The sequence below is a fragment of the Salminus brasiliensis genome, chromosome 9 (genome assembly GCF_030463535.1).
Source record: "Salminus brasiliensis chromosome 9, fSalBra1.hap2, whole genome shotgun sequence".
Lineage (NCBI taxonomy): Eukaryota > Metazoa > Chordata > Actinopteri > Characiformes > Bryconidae > Salminus > Salminus brasiliensis.
This window is the reverse complement of record NC_132886.1, coordinates 13,973,124-13,991,910: the sequence shown is the minus strand read 5'-3', so window position 1 is coordinate 13,991,910 and position 18,787 is coordinate 13,973,124. Positions and strand designations below refer to the sequence as shown.

Here is an 18,787-nt window from a genome sequence, read left to right as displayed (position 1 = left end):
AGTGTAAGACCTTATTTGCAGTGGGTTCATTTAGCGCAAATGACATCAGGAATTACCAAACAGACCAACACAAAAATAGTATTTAATATAAAACATGTGATTCTGCGAATTAACAGCACATTAGTGAATTCTAAGGTTCGCTGAACAAAATCTTTAGTAATGTGTACTCATGTACACATTATATGCACTAAACTTAACATACACTATATGCATAAATGTTTGTGGACAACCCTTGTAATAAATACATTCTGCTACTTTGTAGTAGTTGCACCCATTGCTGACACATGAACCTATTGGCACCATGCTTAATGCCAGGTGTGGGCAAGAGGGGTATAAAGCCCCCCAGCTGTGGAGCGGTGGAACTGTGTGAGTTTGGGATGAGGTAGAGTGATCATCCAACAAACGGTCTTGTCACTGAATGCAATCAAATCCTCACAGGAGTGCTCCAGAATCTAGTAGAAAGCCTTCCTCCACTGTTTGACATGGTTTGAATCAGGCACATTTCATCATGAATTTTTGACATGGACCAAGAGAAATGCTCCAGAATGACTTGGAATAAATATATATATATATATATATATATATATATATATATATATATATATATATATACACATACACACACACACACATACATATATATCTCAAGTAGAGAGAGAGATTTCATAATACATTAGAACCAATAGGACCAATAGAAATGCTCCAAAATTACTTGGAATGAAATCTTTTTATACTGACATCCTTTGAAAATTAGGAAGGTTTTTACCTTCTCCTAAAAACAAAAAAATAATTATATAATTTATTTAAAAGAAAAATTTCTTTCATATATGTATTGTGAACCTTCTCATGTAGCTTTGAGGTGAGGGTGACTCACTCAGTGAGTCAGTCTACTGCTACAGAAATTCATTAGAGGCTTGCGTTTATTACTCACTTCACCCAGGAACACAAAACGTGAATGACTTTCACATAGTATACTTACTAATATTTAGATGTGTAAAAATAAAAGTTAGTCATTATCATATTACCTTATCTTATTATTATTATTATTATTATTATTATTATTATTGTTATACCCAAATGTGTTTCAGGGTAGCATTTACACACACAAAGACAGTGACCATACTCATTCACCAAAAAGAGCCAAACAAATAGTTTAGGTCCACGCACTTCCCTGTCTACTTGTTTTTCAGCTCGTCTTGTTCGTCACTGTGTGTTTTTCAAGCCTGTGGGTTGTGGCTTTATTAAAGCAGCGCTTGTTTCCTCTCTCTGTATTTTTCTCCTGCCTTTCAATTCGGTCAACTCGAAACTTGACATTTAACACACTGGTCTTTAGTGCAGCGCAATTTGGCATCACACGTTTTGATTTACATGTTGCATATATTAATCTGCTGGTGGAATGATTTGCTACAGTTTTATTCACTAAAGGTCACGCTGGCACATACACCCTACCCCCTTCCTCGCCAAACGACAGAGCAGCAAATCAGTTGCCTTTTTCCACTGGATTAATCAGCACGAAATGGAGCGAAACCAACCAGAGAGCAATACAAGCTCAAAAACCTTAAAAAAGGGTCAGTGCAGCCAGAAGTTAAAAAAGTTAGCAGGGGGTCAAAAAAACACAATTGGACACAACACAAACCTGCTTTCTCCTTCGAGCAGATTCTGGTTTTCTAGAACAAAGATTTCATCAGTAAAGAGTGCACACGTTACGTGAATGTGAATTGCACTGCATGGGCCACAGAAAGTGATGCCATGTTAGGCAGTGTTGAGTCAGTGAGGGAAGTGATGAGGGGGGGAACCCACAAGCAATAGCAGGCAAAGAAGGAGTGTGCCCCCCCCCCTCCCCCCTTCCTCCATGTTTGGCCCATGAGAGCATTCAAGTCCACCAGGGAGGTTGAAAACCCAATGGGAGAGGATTTATAGCAGCCTACAGAAATGAGTCACACCACTGTATGGGGGCATCCCAAAACCAACAGTGAATCTGGAGGCCATTAACAGTGGCCAGCAGATCGAGAGCCTTTCCATCTCACCATTTATTTGATTTATTCATACATAAAATATACTGAGGTGACACACTATGGCACATGGTGAACAGAATTATTCCATATGTACAAAGTCATGACCTGACAACACAAAAATGACTACGATCATACATGATGGAAGGCCACATCACAGCTGGACAGTTTATGAAAATGCATAAAAGATGCACCAAAGTTTAATCACTAAATTTTGTTTTTCTTTGATTTTCATCTTTAAGAAATGAATCTTGAAATCTCACCATTTCATATTTCAGAAACATTTTCAAAAAGACCTTTTGTCCTTCAAGAAGCTCATTGGTCTAAAGCCACTTTGCCATCAGTGGCCAGAGTCTGAGAGAGTGCATTTGGCCACGCTCTCTCGGTGGGTAGATAGTGCCCGCTCCAGTCATTACCCTCAAGCAACGTTGGCCGGCACAGGCATCTGTTAGCTGGCACGGTGGAGCTGGAGACCCGGCATGTTCTTCTAAGCCTGTCTGCTGCCCGGTGATGCCACATCTGCGGCAGTTTGAAAAGGGGGGTGGCAGACTTTGTATGTATTGGAGGAGATGCGTTAAGTATTTACCCTTCTAGTATCAGGAGCATTGCTAGTGGTAGTGGGTTAATGGGCAGTACCAAATTAGGAGAAAAAAAGGGATTAATTTGACAACAAATGATTTTAATAGTTTTATATATATAAAAAAAAAACAGACTGAACACAAACGTGAGTAGTGAAACCACTGATACAGTAGCATTGATAGTTTATTCACATCTTCCATGGCTTTGATGGCTCACTATGCAAGTGTATGCGAGATTTGCACTATTAAGAATATTTAGATACTAGCTGTGGAGCCCTCACTCTGCGGTTAACTATTCATTTAGCTTTCAGCCCAGCCTTAAACTGAACACCTGATCCACCCACCCAAAGGTAAGTAGATGTGTTAAGTTAGGGTTGGAATGAAACTAAAGGTGTTTTGCTGTCCAGGAGTGGGGTAAGACAGCCTGGCACCAAGAGTTCACTTTATTGATTATTCGCTTTAAAACTGCAGAGCCTTTTCTACTGCTGGAGGCATTCCGTTAAACAACTGTCCATCTCAGTCTTCTTCATAAGCAAAGCCAAGAGCCGCCCACGCAAGTAAAGAAAGTTCTGTGCAGACTTGAGAAGAGTTATAGATTGGACTCCTCGTCTTTCCTTGTTTTGGAATGACTTGGATCAAGTCAACATGTCCACGTTTCTGAAGGAAAGTTGCTGAGCTTCAATGTGAGCCCTTTTTTCATTCTCCATGATCTCTATCAGACACTAACTGGGAATCATTGACCATTTTCAGGTTCATAAGTACTTCATGTACATGATCAAGCTCCATTTCTTCTCTCTGACCCCCGGCTACTTTCACAGAGCTTAAAGGGACGCCCAAATCACCCAGAGGAAGACAGTCTTCACGTAAACATGCTTGACCTGTTCTTAGAGCTGGATCTAATGGCCATAGATGTCCTGGATACTGATCTGAAGGGGAGTCTCCATCAGTTTCCAAATGAGACCCTGTATCTCCATCATGTTCATCAAAAGCCTGGTGCTGCAGAATGGATGATGCGTAATATCTCCTGACATCTTCAAGACTTTGTGAGCACAAACAGGCGGATTGGCTCCCAGGCTCGGAAAGATCAGACGTGCTATACAGGGGTACAATGGACAGAAGAACTATAGAGTTCTCCTCTTCTTCTAGAGCTGCTTGCCCACATTCAACCACAAAGGGAGACTCCTGATCCACATTCTGAAGAGACATCTGCACAAACATATGCACCACATTAAAAACTGAGGAGAACTAAAAAGGTTACAAAATAACATTTTAAAAGGGATAATTCCAGACCTAAAAGCTGACATGCACTCGTACCCAGTTTCCCCAAAAGCATCTTGCTTCACCATTTAAGAATCATCTTTGTACTATGATGCTTTTGGGATGCCCAGCCCACATTAGTTGAATTCTATATTATGCGTCAATGTTTGTGCCGTCAATCTTTTATCATGACATTGCTTAGAAACCTTTGCCTAATGTTGATAAACCTAGGAAGACAGCATTTCTTGGAAGTTATGTTTTGTAGGATCCATCAAATACAGCCAGGAATTTTAAATCATAACTTACCCACATTAAAATTGTATTAAACATAAATGAAAAAATATATATAATATAGTAAATAGTAAACTATAATGGTATGTAATGGCACACAATAATAATATATTAAACAAGTGTTGAGGCTCTGGATTACAGTGATTTTACCACACTTGAAACAGCATTTTACCTCAAAATAACAGCTGTGATGTTCCACTGGCCTGTAATAGGGGGAATAGCTTTACTGTCGTTTCTACTCCGGGCTCAGCACATTGCTAACTGCAGTGTGTAATTTTAGGTGGGGCGGCAAGGACAACGCTTGTGAGAACTGTCAACACTGCATATTTGTGTAAACCACTTCAGCCCTCATTCTTCTTTCACTTTCTGTTATAAGACTGTATCTCTCAGCTCGTCCAGAAAAATGTGTCCTTTCATGTTGGCTCAAAGCATTAATATCACTTTCCTCCTGATGGAGGTGCCCAGAGGCAAAGGATTGCCAGTTTTCCATTATGTTGCTTTAAAGTGGCCAAAGAGGCTTAATGCTTTATTAGAGTTTCCCCAGGTGCAAAACAGTACCAGATTTTTAGGGAGTCTGGTGTCGGATGAAGCCCACCGTCTCCCCAAGAAACACACCGCAATGAGAAGTAAAGCAATGAGCATTCCACACAGCACTGCTACGTTCAGGCTTCCTACAGAGACCACAGAGATTAGATTAGAGGCTTACTTCATTGAAAGTGCAGCTTCCACATGACACATCAAACTATGAGACGACTTTCAGGCATTCAAATCTATATAATACACAGTGTTATGAAGAGTCATTTTATAAAAATATAAAACAGTCAAATGTAACTTGTTTAAAGTTTTAAACCAATTTCTGTACACAAATATTCTGCCACAAACCCAATACCTCTGAACACATTCCTAATATTCTACTGCCTTAAGGTAAACAATGCAGGGAACCTGAAAAAAGGCTTACTAAGTACCAAAGAGCCTGACTTACCCTGTAACGGGACATGAATACACTTTGGCTCAGAGCGAGGGGAAGAAGCAAAGTGGGCCACAGCACAGTACTCCTGACCGGCCACCAGCCAACCAAACTCTACTCTTGATGGGCTGGTCTCAAACTCCTTAGTGTAAGTCTAGAACAGATACATAAAAGAAGTGAGCAACACTAGAACATGATCACATCACCACCTCCCAAAAAATTGGCCAAATTACATTGAATCAAATCATTTTACAAAAGGAAAGGAAAACATTCCCCCTTGTTCTTATGTAAAGGTTCCACTTCAAATATATTTATTCTCCAACAGTGACAACATAGAAACATGACAACTCAGAAAACCATGAAATATTTAACGGTTGGTCTTCTTGTGTTATTTACAAAACCTTTTAGGGCCCCAGAGTGGCGCAATGGTCAAAACAGTTATAACTATGTTATACTACGTATTCAATCCCTGAGAAAGCCACAGCCCAGAAATCAGCAGCACAAGTTTGAATCCTGGGTCATGCCATCAGCTGCCGGAGCCAGAGAGAGCATGTCCAATTCAGTAGGTGGTGTCTGACTCTCCCTCATCACCCCCACTGTAATGCTGGCAGGTATAAGCCTCTGCTGGCTGATGCATCACAGCTGAGGTCAATGTACCCAGCGCTTTCCTCCAGTCTTGTTGGCTGCCTAATGCAGAGGTGGTGTCCGCCTTGCACATGTGCCTATTCTCACTCTCCTATATAATAATACTTTGATGAAAGAAACACTTCACCCAGATATGCTGATATGAATGTCGATCATTTCAGCCTATTGAAGTCAGCACAATCACATTTACATCACACTCCCTACTTTGCTCCAGCTCAGCATTTCTGGGTAAAAAGAATCCCATTAAAAGAGAAAAGCAGAGCAGCGTTTGGATACCTGAGTATCAGCTGCATCGTGTTTGTTGTAAAGGATCACAGAGGTGTTGGGCTGGAGCAATCTGGTGATGGAACAGCAGCTTAATTCAGCTGCTTCATCACCTTGCTCCTTCTCTTCATCACTTTGGCAGAGCACAGACGGAGCACAGGGGAATGCCACGTCTACCCACAGCTTGGGCCCATCCAGAGAGACGGAGACAGAGGGAGGGCTGAACCTGGCATCCGCTGTGACAAGATCAACATCATGGACAAGATAAACAACCTCATTTCAGTGTCAGTGAAACAGAAGCAGATTCGCTTATTATTCATTCAGTTATTAAAAGACGAATACTGGTGTTCCCCTCTGGCATTAACGACTTGTGGTGCACCTCGTGTGCACGACAGCTGTAGAACATCCCACAAAGTTTCTGAGGTCCTTTGGCCACAACGATTGTTACGCTACAACTGACTGAACTTGCTTATTTAAACTTTCAAAAATTTCAGCAAAAAAAAAAATTATGGATTGGATTATTGGGGAAGAAAAAAATAAAAATAAAATAATAATAAAAACCTACCTGATCCAATTCTGCTGTCCTAGAACAAACTTCATCAGAAATAACAAACATGCAGCAGACAGTGACATCACTGAATTCATTTGTGCTTGTTCAGAGCATATGCCCCTAGGCTTGCAAGCAGTAAACGACATAGAAGAGTTTTAATACGAACGGTTTGTGAACAGTTCACAGAGCTGTGTTGGGGTCCAGCGAATCTCTCCGTGCCCACGGTTCAAACCCAGTCTGATAAAGTTGTAGAGCAAATCATCTGTGAAGGCCTGAGACACATCACAGGTATTGGATGAGATCTGGAAACACTCAGAGACGTTCTGCCACTCTCCACTGCAAAACACACAGAACACTATGCTGTATTAATAACCAAGTAAACTAGATACAATAAACACTGACCAACATAAGAGACCAGGTGTATTTATCATTCTGTTCAGTCTAAGATTTAATGGCATCAATTGAAGAAGAGAAAAAAAGAGAAATCTTTACAAAGACAAAAAGAAATAATCAGCAGTCTTGGATGCATGATTCTTTTAAGGTCCATTCACAGACTTTTAGTAAAGTCAGGGGCTGTGAGGCCCTTTGCGAAAGCATTTTTTCCTCCTTACATACCTTTACTCACTGTGGTCAAAACAGTCAGTGTTTACGACTGACATTTGTGGTGAGGATGCAGGAAGGGGGCTCTTCTGATCACAATTGTCTATTAAGGTCATTTTTGTGCAGGTGTTTTTGCACAGTGGAACAGTGTGCCACCACGTTGGAGTCTGCTAAAGGTCTTCTGCTGTCTAGCAATCCTAGAACAAGCTGTTCTCTCTCAAACCACTTGACTTTCACTGCCAATTCTTATAGTTTACATTGTAAACTGGGGAAAATACTACCTGACAACGACCTCCTGCCTCGCGGTCATCAGTTATTTTAACTGTCAGAGTGTATCTGTGTATCAGGCTTTGTTTCATACTATAATAAAGAACATGAGGATTTATTCATCTCATAAACTGCCATCTCAATCACTGCAGATTCCTCAAGAAGATAACTGTAATCAGTATTATTTAATTAGTAATGTAGGCATGTTCACTGACTGTGAAGTGAATTCTGTGAAGTCCTGTTAGTTAATTTTGGTGGAAAAAAGTTGCCACTATCACACTCAGTTTCTCGAACTCTATTTCCTCATTTGAATTTACCTCACTTCAACATGCAGAGCTGAGTCAAAGGAAACTAAAGCGAGCTGCTTTTCTTTTTCGATTCTGACAAAACGGGAGAGCAGGTGCACACACACACCCGCGCACACAGCCGTTCACAGATGCACACAGGGACAGAGCGTACGCTGTGGCTGTTAGCCTCAAGTGAAACTGCCGTGTGGTTTAGCTTAGGTGCACCATCAGTTCCAGCTTATGCTCCCCCTCCTCTTTTCCACTGTTCTTCTGTTCATGTGTGCGGGTACACTGGTTGCAAAAAGGATTCTAACCAGCACTGACACAGGGTTCTTTGACTCATAACAGAGTAAATTAGTCTAAAAATGTGGGGTATTTTTTGCATTTCAAACTACTGAAGCCGGTACATCAAATCCACACAAAGAACCACTCTGAAATCTTCAGGACGTGAACTAATCAAATCAGAAGTTTGATTGAAAAGGCAGAAATCCCCTTTATAACAAAAATAGAACTATTAGTGTCAAACGGTCTCACAATCTGCCTTTTCTACTGTGGGACAGGTCTGTTCCAAATGTGGGACACTGAGAAGTCAATGTTAAAAGACTTAAATCACATCAGTTGTGATCAAATAAAAACCTATGAAAAATATCTATGAGACCCACTCCAGGCTATCAGTCATTTTAACACTCACAACATTTATGCCTTTACAATATCTACTGGCTTTTATGTGTGGATGTTGCATGTTACAATATACTCAAATGGCTGTGATGCACTGTATTACTACATTTCTAGCATAATAATAAATCATTCACATAATTCAAAATGTGAATCTGGCAGTTGTCCTTTACAATGCGTCAAAATCGACCAATAGAAAAGCTCCAAAATAAATATATATATATATATATATATATATATATATATATATATATATATATATATATATATATATATATATATATTTACAATGACTTTGTAAAAAAAATATAACTTTTAAAAGTTACTATTTTGGAGATGCAAGGTTTGTGTGACAGCAACGATTTATTAGAAACAGAAGAAAAATAATTTGAACTATTACAAGTCTAGACCCGTGAAAAACCTCCGTTCTAGCTTCATCCATACGCTTCCACACGTTGTGCCTGCCTGAAATTCCTTCAAAACAGATACAAATAGCACAATAAAACAATAAAGGTAATGAAACACATATCATTTGTTACATTATTTGGCAAATCACACTGTCATTTTTGAAAACCTACAGAATTACACTGTACAATGACATTTCTCAGACAAAACACATCCTGCTAAAATCCTTAAATAAGGAAGAATTATAAGAAATGAAAACCTTAAACACTCTTTTCATTTAAACATTTTGACTTCACATGGGATGCAGAATACAAAGAACAATGCCATGACAAACAACCCTGGAAGAACCCCCTTTTTAAATGGTGTTCAGGGTGACCCTTTTGATTCATATTTCTCAACCAGACATTTGACACAATCTACCTCATTTAGCAGAGTGTGATGGTGTGAACTGATAAGAGAGAGACAATCAGTGCAAGAAAGAAACTGCGGTTAGAAGCCTGTTTAAATATACACACCCTTGTGCCTTGGTCTGGACAGTGAAGGTCGTGCTGGAGTTGAGATCAGGACAGTTCCACTGTAAGTGACAGTGTAAATCCAGTACGCTCACACTGGGAGTGCAGGACGAGAGAGAGGGACCTAGGGACCACACACACACATAAAAAGTTCAAAGACTTTCTACTAGATTTTGGAGAACTGCTGTGAGGATTTGCTAGCATTCAGTGACCAGAGTATCAGTGAGGTTAGGATCTTGGATGATCACCACCCCAACTCATCCAAAAGGTATTGGATGGTGCTCCATCATTCCTGAAAACAAAAAGTTCCACTGCTCCACAGCTCAATACTGAGGGGGTTTATACCACGTGTATCTATGTATATCTGCTCCAAATGAGACTAGAAGTGTAGAGAGGGTGCTGCTGTTGCTGCCAAACAGTGGCACAGGCAGTTATTAGATTAATAGGAAAATTTATTTATTTATTTATTTATTTTTAAACATGGGTACAACAATTTTAAAGCTGCGCTTTTTGTTCGGTGGATCTGAAATATAGCCATTAACTGAGACTCGTGCAAAAATACAGGAAATAAGGAGGTGGGGGAATACTTCTTGACAGCACTGTAAATGACATACACAAATATGAAACATTAAGATGATGCGACTTATTTATACAGAAAACTTCAGATGTTATGAAGGTGAGAAGTGCTAAGTGAACCGTTCTTAAAAGTTAACCTTCTTAAAGTGATTCCTTGCATATTCACACAGCTATTATTCTATGTGAGACATGCATTCTGCATCTGAAACCCACATACTACTGTATTGTCTTAACACTACTGATGAAGGCAGTTCTGCTGGTGATGTAGCAGTTTGCACACAGTGGTATGTGGCTTTGGATGCAGCCAAAAAAAAGACTTAACTCAAAGAACTGAAGAAACAAGCTCACCCACTCTCAGAATCAGACAGACCATCCAGAAGGCTGAGAATACAGCTAGCATTATCGCAGGTTCAGCAAAGTCAGGGAGGCAGAGGGTTTCAGCTAAAATGTTAAACACCTATTCAGATATGGAACATATTGAAACTCAGACACACACATCCTACACACACACACACACACACACACACACACACACACGATAAATATACTCTCAGATGCACTCAAATATTTTTCAGACACGTTTTTCTCCCTCCTCTTTTTGTTTGTTAGCTAAGCAAGTCCCTGGAGAGAGAAAAACGAGAGAGTGGAGGCTTTTGTAATGCTCACCTGAACCAGGATGGATACCAAAGTGTCAACACAACCACAATATGAGGGCTGGGAGAGCCACAGAAGTGTGACGCAAGAGATAGAGAGAGTGTGTTTGAGTATGTCTACGAGTGAGTGACGGACAGATAGACAAGCAGACAGACAGAAACAGCTCTCTCTAGTGGAGTTAGATACCAATTATATTTTAATGGCATTTACTTTCAATTACTAAAATAATACATTTTAACTTTTTGCATCCTCAAAATTCTGCATTCTTTACAAAGTTCAAAATAACAACCATGACAATCAGTATCTCAGGTGCCATTAAAGAAAGGCGAGGCAAAAAAGATCAAACAGAAAGGAAAATAAGTTATTATTCAATATCAAGTATCTCTCTCTCGTTCTCTTCACACACACACACACACACACACACACACACACACACACACACTCATAGTAAGTTACACCAATGCACAGCACATCCTCGCTTCAGGGTAGAGATCCAACAGCTCAACTGTTGGATCGAAAAAACAGAGTAATGATATTTACAACGCTCCTCAATAAGACATGGTTTGCTCGACAGACTGTCGACCCCTGAGGGCAGACAGGCACATTCAAGTTAAATTGGAGTGGGAGGGGCCTATTTAACTAAATCGATTCACTAAATGACCCAAAATAAGCCCCGCCCATCACATTATTAAACGCTTCTCTTTGCATCGGTGCAATAAAGCAACAGCATGAGTATGTAAGGTGCCTCTTAGGTTACGATAAATGACAAATGACAAGTGTCCACCTTCCTTTATGTGTGTGTGCTTGGCAGAGCAAGGCTGGGCTCAGCCGGTGACTGCAGCTGGACTCTGCACAGCAGCCTTTTTGTGGCTGAATCCTCGTTTAAGTTCTTGTATGGGTTCCGGCGCGCTCCACGCATGCACATGGACGGAAAACTAAAGCCCGCCAGGCAGCAGCCTGAACAGGCCACGACTTCCTCCTGGTCTGGAGGAGTCACAGGGGAGGTGGCAGCTCCACGAAAACCATTTCCAGCCAGGCCCAAAGGTTGCACTGGGCTGTTGTTGTTGTCCAGGTCAGGTAAAGGGGGCAAAGAAGGGGGTTCGTTCAATATGGGCGGGCTCCAGCCGTTTGTGAAGGTTTTGGGTGAATCGCGGACAGCGGCATCTGGTGTGCTAGAGGAGCTGCTGCAGTCCATCCCCTCCTCCACACTCTCCTCAGTCAGCCTGTCTATGGACATTAACTCAAGATCTATGGGAAGACCTGAGTCATCAGCTTGAAGGTCATAACCCTTCATCATCTCCTTGCTCTCCACCTCTTCCGGTTCTTCCTGAATAGAGTCGTTTATAACAACCACTTGTTTGTTTTCGGACTCCTCCGGTGCTTCTGGTGCACAGTTTGGTCTTTGGAGCTCATGAGGAGAACTGGGCCCGTTTGAAACACTGTCATCTACAGGACGCTGGACCTGTATCTTATCAGGACGTGTATCTTTAGGAGTGTTGAACACGTTGTCGTGTTCTATCTCTGTGTATAGGTTTGCCACACTGTCACTGTCCATGTCTGGTAGATTGGGACCATTAGGAGTCTCCTCGTTGGCTTCTAGACTCTTTCCGCTCAGGCTACGCTCATGTGAATCGCTCTCGCTGTTGCTTCTTAATGACTGTATGTCCTCCGGTGTGCAGGGCAATGACTGGCATCGCCTGTGTAGCCGGAGTGGGGCCTTCCTGCAGCGGGTGGGGCTGCAGGGGTCATGGGGCGGGGGCAAGGTGAAGGTGAGGGATATGACCGATTTGCTCGGAGTGTCGAAAAGTTTGATGCGCCCGCCGTTCAGGTCATGCCGCTGGGAGAAGGGGTTGACCCGGGTAGGGGTGACCTGAGCAGGGTGAGGAGGGAGCATGTCCGATTTACTGCGAGACAGGCGGCCATCTGCTGGGGCATGCAGAGACGACCTTCTCCAGCTTGGTGACCGTGTGGTAGGGGAGACTGGGTCTATAAAGCAGAAGAAAGAAAAACATATGTAATCAATTTAAAAATAGAATATAAGATCAATGACCAAGATCACATGCAGAATCTTCATTTTCATTAAATTACATTGTCATAACATTACATTCTTTTTAAAAAACAAATTGATGACTCAAGTATCCACTTTACGCAGTGTCCATGAGAGCACTGAGGCCGAAGCTTGAGCATTAACAACATGGAATTAGTGGTGTTTTAGAGTAGAACTTATGTCTCAGTGTCACCTTTTATTACATCCATTATTTCACAACTCAGGAAATGTTTAACACAAAAGGGACTAAAATAATCAGACTGCTGGGGAGTTCAGTTAAAAATATTAAAGCAAAACTACGGGAGATTGCCATTTCTTGCTCCCAGACTCCCCCTATAGTTGAGAAGTGTAATTTGTGCATGTGGACTGATGCGATACAGTAATATTGTTTGATGCTTCAAAATGTGCCAATATAGCGAAGCAGTCTGCAGGTGATGAGAATATTTCATCCCATCTTTTGAATTTGTGTGTGTGCATCTCTTGAGAAAGTGGGTAAAGGAGAAAGGAAAGACTTTGGCTGGCATACCTTTAGCAGGCACTGCCTGCTCTGTTTGCTGTCCAGCACTCATTCGCTCATCCAGCTCGGCAACAATCACAGAGAAAGGGGGACGACTCTGGACCCTCATCTGAGAGAGAGAGAGAGAGCTGTTAAATGTAGGTGTTCTATGTAGGAAGGTTGTGGTTCCAAATGTGTGCAACGAACTTACACTACAGCAGGTGACCGCAAGGTTGAAGAAGGCAGGGGGGCAGTCTCTCACCATGTGCTGAAATGCATCCACGTCCAGACCAAAATCCTGCATAATAAAAGAAATAGCTTTATTAGATTTAAAGTTTATTGTCCATTCTGTGCATTTTTGTTTACAGAGGCTTACAGAAGCAGCAAACTGACCTAGATAAGTTAGGAACATTATACACACGGACAATCACCAGGGGGCACTATTGTCCACAACTAAAAGGCTGCGGTACTACAGAGGTCCACTAGGGGGCTTACAGACAGTATTTACACCAATCAGCCATAACTTAAGAACTGATGAACTTTAGGTGTCCTATGGTAATTGGCAGTAGGTGAGGTGGGGCCTCCATGGATTGCATGAACAAGCCTAATGTGTCCATGATGCTGTTGCTGGTTCACCAGTTGTTTTTTCTTCAACCATGTTTGCCCAACGCAAAAAAAAAAAAAAACACCACAAGACCTGCCTGATGCTTTAGAGATGCTCTGACACCATCTAGGCATTCAATCACACTTGTCCCATTTGTCCTGTTTTTAACCGTTCACCTGCTGCCCAATATATAGGTGTGATCCAACTCATTTGGTGGATCTTACCCGGATCAGAAAACCCTTAACAAGGGCTGTGCATAACGCCATCAAATCTTAAACAGTATGGCTGCTTTTACAGTGTGTGTGTGTGTGTGTGTGTGTGTGTGTGTGTGTGTGTGTTTTTGCATGTAGTCAGAGAGTGAGAGCGTTTGCATATCCAAACACACTCACCACAGATGGTTTGAAGTGGCATAATAAATCTAAACCACACTTTTTTTTCCTTTTTTACACACTTTGAACTCTGAGAAGCGACACTGGTGGCTGTGTGTGTGCAATCAGGTCAGGAACTGACTGGATTCTAAAACTGTGTGCGTTTGGGCAAATGTGATTGGCCTTTCACTGAATACAGCTATAAGCAGATGTCTTCAACCAATCAGACGCAAAGCCAATAAAGCACTTTATCAAACCTTACTTGGTTGCATAAGAGTACAGTGTGAATTACCTGAACATTCAGATATGAGCAAGAGTTTACCTTTAAACTATTTCACACACTTAAAACTGTGATTACACAGGATTAGAAACATTCATGATCATTGATGTGATTGGCTCATTACGCTGCAGAGCAAGCACAGCAAAAGACTTACAAGTGTCTAGATCAGTAATACACAATATGAATGAATATATAGAACATGAATAGCTTGAGATCTTGAGTCTTTTTGCTTAATACTAAATGACTAAAATAGCAGTCTATTAATGGTCTAATAAACCTAGCCCTGTAAACCTTAAAACTTTTAAAATATAGAAAAAATATTTATCAAGTAAATCATCTCAAGAAAAAACAGGAATTCACAGGATTCTCTGTAGCAGATAAACATGGACCTCTTGGCACCATACCCCCCCTCGCCAGCATAACATTGTGGAGCAGTGGAACTGTGGTCTCTGGAATGATTGTGCTCCATCCAGTACTTTTAGGAGTTAGGGATGTGGTGGGTGGTTATCATCCAACATCCTCACCACTTGTCACTAAATACAATCAAATCCTCACAGCAATTCTCTAAAATCTAATAACAAGCCCTCTCTGGACAGCAGACTTTGTGTACCTCTGTGCGGGGTAGGAAGTCTGGATCTGCCTGGATCCGACCAATGACTTCGCAAAGGATGATCCCGAAGGCAAATACATCCACCTGAAAAAACACACACACAAAATTAACCAGCTTACCACATCTACAAAGCAATGACTAGTCAAAGGGATCGGACACTTGGGGTGACAAGTCATATTTCATAAGTGTTAATGGTGGGTGATAAGAGTGATAGGGACGTGTTCAAAGGGTTTGTAGTATCTAATGCAACAATCTTCTGATTGTATGTGGTGGAAACACTGAGTCATCCCACCTTTTCATCATACTGCTCCCCTCTGAGAACCTCTGGAGCCATCCAGTAGGGGGAGCCCACTATGGCCAATGACTGTGTCTGTGACCCGTCACTAGGAGAAGAGAATAACGCAGACAAAACATACATCATTATTCAGTGATCACCTGGATTTCTACTGTGGCCTGATGCTTCTTTAGCTACTGGTGTGTACTAACGTGTTACACAAGCACACTGCTCTGCACTGATAACTGAAAAGCAGTGGTCTGAATGCAGCTTCCTGGGGGAGGGGAGGGGGGGGGGTTGCTTCAGACTAACAACAATACACAGTGTATAAACAGATCTAGCACCATGGTGAAGGACCAGAAAAGGGGAAGTGGGGAAAAGGGAAGAAAGGGGGGGGGGGCAGAAGAGGAAGAGTGATTCAGAGAGAGATGACTAAAAAGACAGAGAGACATGAGATTAGTAGGAGACAGTATTCATCTGAGAGGCAGTGTCAAACAATCCATCCTCACACACACACACACACACACACACACACACACACACACACACACACACTTTATATATTATAACTTATTTACTATTGCCGTCACCTCTTCTGTTCACAATCAACAATTTTTTTGTTTTCTGTCCTAAAACTTTAACAATATTGTCAATAAAGCCACCCTGAACCTGCAAGATGCAGAGCGAGAACAAGCGAGAGATGCTGCGAGATGCAACAAAAACAAGCAAAATGCCACGAGAATAGGACGCAGTGAGGCAGAGAGATGCAACAAGAGATGCAGCAAGAGAGAACAAGCGGGAGATGCAGCGAGGCAGAGATGCAGCGAGGCAGAGATGCAGCGAGAACAAAGCGGGAGATGCAGAAAGAGAGGGATGAAGCGAGAGAGAGAGAGAGAGAGAGATACAGAGAGATGCAGCGAGAACAAGCGAGAGATGCAAAGAGATGCAGAGAAAACAAGCGAGAGCTGCAAACAGAACTAGCTAGAGAGCTGCAAAGAGAGAGCGACAGAGAACAAACAAGAGATGCAGGAAGAGCTGCAGGGAGAACGAGGGAGAACGAGCGAGAGCTGCAGGGAGAGCTGCAGGGAGAGCTGCAGGGAGAGCGAGCGAAAGAGCTGCAGGGAGAGCGAGCGAGAGAGCTGCAGGGAGAGCGAGCGAGAGAGCTGCAGGGAGAGCGAGCGAGAGAGCTGCAGGGAGAGCGAGCGAGAGAGCTGCAGGGAGAGCGAGCGAGAGAGCTGCAGGGAGAGCTGCAGGGAGAGCTGCAGGGAGATGCAGAGAAAGAGAACAAGCAAAAGAACAAGCAAGAGATGCAGAAAGCAAGCAAGAGAAGAGTGAGAGATGCAGAGAAAGATAGAGAGATGGGGTGAGAAAGAGTGAGAAAGAGAGAGAGACAGTGTTAAGTGTAACAAAGCTTGTAGAGTAAACACCATTTGGGGAAGTGCTGGTGGAGGCTCAGTCAGCAGCAGCTTGCTGGAATAGTTTGACCTTATTAGGAAAGCTTTCCAAAAAGCCCTCTATCTAACTCCCAACACACACACACTGACTCCCTCTCTCCCTCTCATTCACACACACACACACACACACACACACACACACACACACACACACACACACACACACACACACACACCTACTTCAGGACAGCAGCATGTCTGTCACTTGAGACACCCTTAAATTATGTACATAGCCAAACACCTGTGAACCAATAATGGAAAAAAAACAACACGGCAACGAATCCGTTTCTAGAAGGATAAGCACTGCAAACACAAGTGCGCACACACACACACACACACACACACACACACACAAGCCTAAGCATAACACACACTTACGGAAACATTAGGAAGTTGTACACAAACACAGAACGGAAACAGAGCACCAGCGACACACACACACACACACACACACACACACAAGCAGCTGCCTGTGTTTAGCAACAGTGTTATATAAGAGTGTGTGTGCACGTTTCTGATGTAGTGTTAAAGGGGAAGCTGTAATGAATAGAGAATAAGGCCACAGATCGTAAACTAACATTACATTACATTAAAAAATTCACAGAGTAACACACTGTGCTGCACAACACTACTGAATCACACACACACTCGGACTAAGGAGCAAGTCAACTCTGCAAAGAGCAGCATACACCAAGTCAAAACACACACACACACACACACACACACACACACACACACACACACACACCAACTACAACTTCCTGGGGTAGCTCCTACACCCTGTAGTGGGTTCCGAATTCATTTCACACCACTATTTTGTATCCTCTATTTTTTATCCTCTCTGTCCGTTTCTTTTACTGTGCCTTTAAGACTGATATACACATGATCTCTGTCCTGATTGGCTGCCCAGAATTGGCTACTAGTCTGTGTGACAGAACTGAGTAAAGTCTCCATAAGCAATGAGATAAGTAATTTATACAATATTTACAGTATTTATACAATATTTAGGTTTCCATTACACAGAGCATGTAAAAAGAAATAGAAAAATAACAAAAATAAATAAAATGAAAAAAGTTATACTGTACTGACGCACATCTTCAGGCTTTCTTCCAGAAAGAGAGCAATAGAAACCTGCCAAGCAGGTACAGTGAACACAAATCTGAAAAATAGCCCCTTAAACATCCTGTTTATTCCCTTACTTGGTCATTCTGTCCTGCACAGGAGAAGATTAGAGAAGAATTTACTGACCTGTAATCTGGAATTTTTTCTGCCAGGCCAAAGTCCCCAACAACGGCAGTGCAAGCTCCATTCTCCCAGCGCACCAGGCAATTCTGCACCCACACACACATACATACAAACACATCAGTGTGTCTGTGTGTGTGTATATACAAAGAAGGGCTTTGCTTCTGTTTCTAATATACTGGCAACTCCATGAATGTACCTAATGATATCACTGTGGAGGACCTACAGATGGTATGTGTGTGTGTACCTTTGAGGTCAGGTCCCTGTGGAATATGCCTTTGCTATGGAGGTAATGCAGTCCTCGGGCGATGTCCAGACCCAGGCCCATCCTCACAGACCAGGACAGATACACATCACTGTCCAGCAGCTGCTCCAGATTGCCACCATTAATATACTACACACAAGGGAACACACACACAAATGCAGAGTATAGTGATGTAAAACCCAGATGTACATACACTGACTTTTTGCCTCCATTTAAAACTATGCAGAACATGAGGGCTTTCCTCACTGCAAACTGCCGTTCTTGTGACATGCCTTAAACCACTGCTTCTGCTTTATACACTGTTCCGAATGTTTAGTGTGATTAAAAGGTACCTCTGTGAGAGCATGGAGGTGTCCCTCATGAACACACACTCCCACAAACCTGAGGAAAAAGCACACACACACACACACACACACACACACACACACACACACACACACACACACACACACACACACACACACACACACACACACACACACACACACACACACACACACACACAGAGAGAGAGAGAGAGAAAGAACATTCGTATTAATATCTAAATACAGCTCCATCAGGAAGCAAAACAAACCTATCAACATGTTCCTGCAGGAGTGACCAGGCA

The 18,787-nt window shown here is 42.2% G+C and overlaps 2 protein-coding genes across 3 annotated transcripts in view; both read right to left on the bottom strand.

Annotated features, from left to right (window-relative positions):
- Positions 1-2,670: 2,670 nt before the first annotated feature.
- Positions 2,671-6,420, bottom strand: LOC140562419 (uncharacterized). The gene is made up of 5 exons (XM_072688051.1): positions 6,394-6,420; positions 6,027-6,287; positions 5,121-5,259; positions 4,697-4,809; positions 2,671-3,796 (listed from the first exon to the last, which is right to left on the bottom strand). Exons 1-5 carry the CDS (start codon positions 6,418-6,420, stop codon positions 3,287-3,289), a joined length of 1,050 nt encoding a protein of 349 aa, XP_072544152.1. The 3' UTR covers positions 2,671-3,286.
- Positions 6,421-6,522: 102 nt separating this feature from the next.
- The window catches only part of tesk1b (testis associated actin remodelling kinase 1b), a 32,788-nt gene continuing 20,523 nt past the window's right edge, over positions 6,523-18,787 (bottom strand). Inside the window, exons 4-13 of one of the 2 annotated variants that reach the window (XM_072687521.1) lie at positions 18,513-18,561; positions 18,163-18,309; positions 17,922-18,004; positions 15,238-15,328; positions 14,946-15,029; positions 13,295-13,381; positions 13,114-13,213; positions 10,235-12,526; positions 9,314-9,434; positions 6,523-6,900 (exon numbers count right to left, since the gene is read on the bottom strand). In XM_072687521.1, the coding sequence (XP_072543622.1) occupies positions 11,331-12,526; positions 13,114-13,213; positions 13,295-13,381; positions 14,946-15,029; positions 15,238-15,328; positions 17,922-18,004; positions 18,163-18,309; positions 18,513-18,561 (1,837 nt within the window). In that variant the 3' untranslated portion in view covers positions 6,523-6,900; positions 9,314-9,434; positions 10,235-11,330. Of the gene's footprint in view, positions 6,901-8,748; positions 9,435-10,234; positions 12,527-13,113; positions 13,214-13,294; positions 13,382-14,945; positions 15,030-15,237; positions 15,329-17,921; positions 18,005-18,162; positions 18,310-18,512; positions 18,562-18,787 lie in introns of those variants that run through there. The other variant, XM_072687520.1, reaches the window with a different exon arrangement.

Excerpts from the sequence above, each read along its gene's own strand:
- LOC140562419 (XM_072688051.1), bottom strand. The coding sequence starts at position 6,420 with ATGTTCTACAGCTGTCGTGCACACGAG. Across the intron at positions 6,288-6,393 it reads ACAGCTGTCGTGCACACGAG|GTTGTTTATCTTGTCCATGA; the intron begins GTGCACCACAAG and ends CACTGAAATGAG. Across the intron at positions 4,810-5,120 it reads TATTCATGTCCCGTTACAGG|GAAGCCTGAACGTAGCAGTG; the intron begins GTAAGTCAGGCT and ends TGGTCTCTGTAG.